Here is a 5,917-nt window from a genome sequence, read left to right on the forward strand (position 1 = left end):
CCATGGCCGTCTTGCCTCCCTCGGCACGGCTATGGACGAATATGTCGTCGAAGTACGTCTGTACGAAGGTACGCAACGGGCGGGACAGTTTCGTCACCAGGCGATTGAACGTCGCCGGGGCGTTAGACAAGCCCTGCGGTATGACGAGCCACTCCCAAAGCATGCCGCTTGGAGTGCTTACCGCGGTGAGCGGGATGTCACTCTCCCTCATCAGGATCTGGTAGTATCCGTCTACCTAATCCAGCGCAGTGTACAGTACGCTCCCGGCCATGTTGTTTAACAACACATCCTTTCGTGGGATTGGTGTTTGGGCCGGCACCGTTGCGTTGTTCAGCTTGTTATAAGCGTGAACCAGACGCCACTTTCCGTTCGGCTTCCGAACGCAGAAAGTCGGCGTCGAGTGCGGGGATTTCGATTCCCGCACCATGTCTGCCTTCGCTCTCGCGGCGAAAAAGGCATCGATGACCTAGCACTGTTCGCGCGGGAGAGGCCATTGCCTCGTGACGCAATACTTTGGGCCAGGCACGAGATCAATCTCATGCAGTACGCCTCGATCCGGTGGGAGTTGGGTCGGTGGGAGTTTGTTCACCACGTCCGCATACTCCGTCACCAAAGGATACACCGGATCCTTGGGGCTCTTAAGGATCTCAGAACCCAAGCGCGTCTGACGCTGCTTGCTTAGGTCTTCCAGGACGTTCTCGTCCAAGACAGAGGAGGAGAAGTTCTGCTCCTCCCGAGTGGTCTCAGGTCTCATGAGCACCATCTCGGCAATCGCTCCAGCCTTGAGGCTGGCCAGGAAAGACTCAACCGTCATTTCATCGAGGTTCAGTATCTCAGCAGCCTCTGGCAACGGTTCCAAGTGGACACCAGATGCCTTGACGGGTAAACCGGTCTCGCCATCGAAGGTGTGATAACCCTCTTCCACCGGCCTTGTCGGAGGAGCCCCGGCCCTGGCCTCCGAGTCGCTTGAAGCGACGTCGATCTGAACGAAGTTCGGATCCGACTTGAGGCGGCGGCGGCGTCGCTGACGACGGCGACCGTGACGTGGAGCTTTGCTGCCCATGTCTGAGGGTGTCGGCGCTGCGACATCCGAGGCACTCGTGGCCTCGTGTGGTACTATGGTACCCACACAGGAAGCGTGTTCGACGCCTCCCTCTTCAGTTAAGGTTTGGGCGACCGTGAGTGGAACTCTGTTATCCACTCTGAACACGCTGCTCTCAGTGTTCGTGACAGCTGCAGCTGTCTGCGGAACTAAGTTACCCGCCTGTGGACCTAAGTTACCCCCTTGGCCAGCGCCTCTTCTGGGCGCTGCCACCATCAAAACATCCTCGGAGTCGTCATATACGTCGACGACTCCCAAGCATCTGCCGGATGCTTTGGTGCCCTGGCAACCCTTGCGGGCGCCCCGGGTCCTGACAGAGGTGGGAACATGACTCACCAATGCTCTGTCGGACTACGCAGGGCGACTGGCACCGATTGCCTTGCCTCGCCAGTCGATCCAGGGCTCGTGCTGCTCAAGCCAGGGCATGCCCAGGATCATATCATATGGATCCATATCAACAACAGTGAACTGTTTGAGGCTGTCAAAGTCTTCAAACTTGACGGCCAGATCCACTTGGACGTTGGGTACAGTGACGACCTTCCCGTCGGCCAGTCGCACTGACACCGTCCAGTTGCCCTTGCTTTCTCTCCAAGCATCGGACAGCTTGTTGCTATTACGAGCAATTGTCTGGCGGCGTGCGAAATTCTTCGACGGTCCAGAATCGATCAAGACTCTAAAGGGATGATCGTATCCCCGTACACGACCGTGTACTACGAGCAACCCGCCGCTGCTCTTCGCCGATTCGAGAGTGCGAAGACTCTCAGGGGCTAAGTCCCCGTGGTACGCGCCACCCGCGCACCCATCACGAAGACTTAGTTCTTCCCCCCTACTGGTTCCCGGCGTTCCCCTGTCCCCGGGATCCTGGCTTCTGCCAGCGACCCTTGAGGACGGTCTTGGGGAAAGACCGTCTGCGGAGTCTTTCCGCGGGACAGTCGCGCTTAAAGTAGCCCATCTTCCCGCAGCCGAAGCAGCGGATGTCACGCTGTTCGGCGGACACGAGTTCCATGGGAACTGGTTTCGTTGGGGCTTGTTCAACCGGGAGCCGACAAAGAACTCCCAGGCCACGCTGAGGCCGGCGTACGCGCCTGACGATGGCTGTGCTCCTCTTAAAGAGCCACTTGAATCGCTTCTTCAAGGGTGCTTGACTGCACCCGGAACAGCTGAGTGCGTGCGGGGCCCACTCGAAGGCCGTCCATGAACTTGATGTGCTCGTTGAGTGGGTTTCCCACTAGGAACACCATGCTTCCCGTATCTCTTGCACGTACTCGTGCCGTTCACGCCTCCCTTGCTTACACGAGAGGAAGCGCGAACGCTGGCGGTACTCGTAGTTCGCCGGGAGGAACGCGGCTCGGAGCGGTTTACACAGCTGAGCCCAGGATGTAAAACATCCAGGTGATGTTGCTTCTAGCGTGTACACCCAACGCTTAGCACAGCCGCTAAAGTTGGAGAGTGCAAAAGCCACACGAAGTTGCTCGGTCGAGATCAGAGCCGCGTCCATCGCGAGCTCTACTTCTCGGACCCAGAAGTGAAGGTTCTCGCGTTCCTTCCCTTCATACGGCTTAACCTTCAGCCGTATTGGCTTCGGGTGGGGCGGATTTGCTCCCGCCGCCGGAGCCTGCAGGTTCTCCCGCACATGCGCGATGAGGCCCTGCTCGTACGCGTCAAACGCATTGACGCGCTCGAGGTGCTCGGCCGGTGTTGACACCACCAGGCTCTGCAGGGCCTCCATCCCGAAGATGCCTGCCATCTTCCGAACCGACTCGAACTGAGAGTCGTTCATATGGGAGAAGTCGTTCCTGTCCATGGCAACGAGCTTCAAAGAGGTTCAGGTAGTCTACCCGCGGTGGCGTGGATTGACTACGAGTGCTACCAAGTGTGACGGGGTCACACAGCACCTTGCGCTAGAGGAAGTTAGCTTCCGAGAGTATACAAACGCGCAGTGAACGGCAGTTCACAGGTCCCCTCTTTATTCAAAAGAGAGCGAAGTGACCTAATTAAGGTAGAATGTAAGCTGAGTATATTTATAGGTAGATAAAGCTTGGGTTTAATACAAACTATAAGTCACCTATTGAAATGCAATGTCATCAACCAATGGTTGGCTTTGGACGACCTTGGTACATTGTACCAAGTATCCCGAAGTGTGACGTGTCATACTTCTAAAGTGTGACGTGTCACACTTCATGTAACCAGGGTACACTTAGGGCTACGTACCCCGTTACATGGAGGATGGCGTTCAGAGGGTGGTGGATTTTAGCGTCGTTGTCTGTAGATCAGTTAAGTAATTGTTTTGTTTTGTGCGTTGGATGCTGTCGATTATCTTTTTTTGGTGGTCAATTAGACGGTGGTGGATGAATTTGAGCGATAGAACGACCAGCCCGACCTGGTGGTGGGGTATTACATCTTCCACATTGGTGCAGGGACCGGTGTTTTATTACTAGTAGTGTTAAAGGCGTATCTGAAGCTGCAGGATTCATTCGTTAACAGCATCTGAGATTTTCGGTGTTTCAAATATGTATTTTCAATTCGTTAAAACCATTATCTCACAAGAAGCTCAAGTGCAGATCCAGGCGCTGCTCGTCACGAATCTGATCTCTGCGTCTGAGCTGCAGCTCACAAGTCCGTTCGAGAAGTTGCATCGCTGGTCTTACGACCTCAAAATGAAGCCGCAACGAAACTCAACTCGTATTATTCTCCGGTACGTGCTGACAACTGGCAGAACGGTCCACTCAAATCACGTAATCTGTGGGTATTGCGCTATTTTTTATGGCTCGGTAGGCAGGTAGATAGCAAGGCGAGGAGAAGAAGCTTTAGTTGGAGACGTCGAAAGACGAAGTAAGTGTATTTGAGAGAGAAGCTAGCTCCAGTACATGACTAGCCTAGGGAGGGTGAGCGTATAGTATGGCTCACTCTATAACATACTCTACTCTATCGTAACAGCTTACGAAGGGTTTGAGCTGACTGCATATCAGCTCTTGGGTACACCGTACCATTGTTAAAGAGGCGACTTCAACAGCATCCCTGCCTCTTTTAATATTGTTCGACAATACCCAAAGATTAGATATTGCAAGCCAACAAAAAAATATTTTTAAAATCAGTTCGAAAGCTGACACCAGGAGGAAGCCAGCGCTGCTGACTCTTCTTGGCGCTCTCAGCCTTCGCTGTTCGCGAAGAGGATCACGCTGGCACGCCCGATGGCAAAAGTTTGGAGGACATGCGTCACAAAGGGCGCTGCGCTAGGACACGCGGAGACGAACAGAAAGCCAACACGTAAACCTAGCAAGGCGGCGGCCATACGTGCAGCCAAGAAAGGGCGAGCTGCTTCGCGCGCTGCGACTGGAACTATTGACGCAACTGATACCCTGAGACGTGAACCAACTCCCATGAGCATGGAGGAGAGCAGTGGAGCAGAATCAAGGGCGCGGCAGTCGAATCCCACCGCCGTGGCGTCACAACTGCTCAGTGGTGTCATTAAAGCGAGGGAAAAGAGTGACACTTTGAGAGCCAAATGGGCATGCCCAATTTGCTCAAACGTTAGCCTTGCGTGTTTCCTTCGGTGCTCAAAATGCAAATTCTGGCGTGTACGGGCAGAGGATATAATTGAGCGATCTGCTGACAACGCGCTTACCTCTGCCATTACTGAGGCTAACAATGCATTAGCGTCTGACACCGACCGTGCGGCTAGTGTCACAATCTGAACGGATGCTGTAACAGATCCGGGCTCTACTGCCACCAATTCAGCAGCTACCGCCACCAATTCAGCAGCTACTGTCACCAATTCAGTAGCTATCGCCACGAATTTAACAACTATTGCCACCAATGACAAGACTGCTGCCACCAACCGCAAAACTACTGCCATCAATGGCAAGACTAGTGCCACCGACCAGTTACACTACCCGATGTGGGGAGAGTATTATACTGGTCGGGATGTGACTGTTGACCGTAGATTTGCGTCAACAGTCGAGGTGTGGCAGGTGGCCTATATCAGCGACCGTCGCGTGACGGCCCTCGACCTCTGAAGAATACAAAAGTAATTCATTATCCTTACAAACATAAGTAAGTTTAAAAACGACTTGAGTTTCTTGTTACCGATGCAGCGTAAAATGAAAAGTGAGAATCAAACTAAACTAGCTCTCTACATCCTTCCTGCACTGCCTACTGCAACACTCGAATTCTAGAAGATTGGAATGACTCCGAATGTTCGATGACACAGCAAGTTGCCTTTTATGTGCACCACACAATCCTGTGGCGTGGTGCAGACTTCAACACTCCCCCTCAACTTGCTCTTCTTGCACTTGGTTGTGCACAACTCCGCTCGATCTCACGAGAGCAATAAACTGAGGAGTCGGTAGGGGCTTCGTCATGTAGTCGGCCAGCTGGAGCTTGGATGGCACGTGCTCGAACTTAATTGTCTGCTTTTGAACGTGATCACGGACGAAGTGTACACGAAGATCAATGTGTTTGGCACGAGGAGTGTACCCGCTGTTGGTAGCCATGCTTATAGCAGCCTTGTTGTCAACTAGCACCGTCGTAGCGCTATGGATGTTGACTGTCATCTCTGTCAGTAGCTGCCGCGCCCATAACACCTCTTGAACCGTGACGGCGACTGCCATATACTCAGCCTCAGCTGATGACAGCGCGACTGTAGCTTGTTTCTTGGCCTTGAACAAACCTGGTCCACCACAAATTTGAGCTAGCACTCCAGAAGTTGAATGGCGCGTAGCTAAATCACTGCCCCAGTCAGCATCGCTAAATGTGACCATTTTAAACTCGGTAGCACGCACGTACTTGATTCAAGTATAAGAGGTCCCCTTGAGG

The 5,917-nt window shown here is 53.3% G+C and overlaps 1 protein-coding gene across 1 annotated transcript; it reads left to right on the forward strand.

Annotated features, from left to right (window-relative positions):
* Positions 1-3,612: 3,612 nt before the first annotated feature.
* PITG_13508 (uncharacterized protein) lies at positions 3,613-4,797 on the forward strand (the record flags this gene model as incomplete). The annotated part of the gene is made up of 3 exons (XM_002899681.1): positions 3,613-3,797; positions 4,227-4,588; positions 4,760-4,797. 3 exons carry the CDS (start codon positions 3,613-3,615, stop codon positions 4,795-4,797), a joined length of 585 nt encoding a protein of 194 aa, XP_002899727.1.
* Between the last annotated feature and the right edge of the window lie 1,120 nt (positions 4,798-5,917).

This window comes from Phytophthora infestans, genomic scaffold (assembly GCF_000142945.1).
Source record: "Phytophthora infestans T30-4 supercont1.29 genomic scaffold, whole genome shotgun sequence".
Classification (NCBI taxonomy): domain Eukaryota; phylum Oomycota; class Peronosporomycetes; order Peronosporales; family Peronosporaceae; genus Phytophthora; species Phytophthora infestans.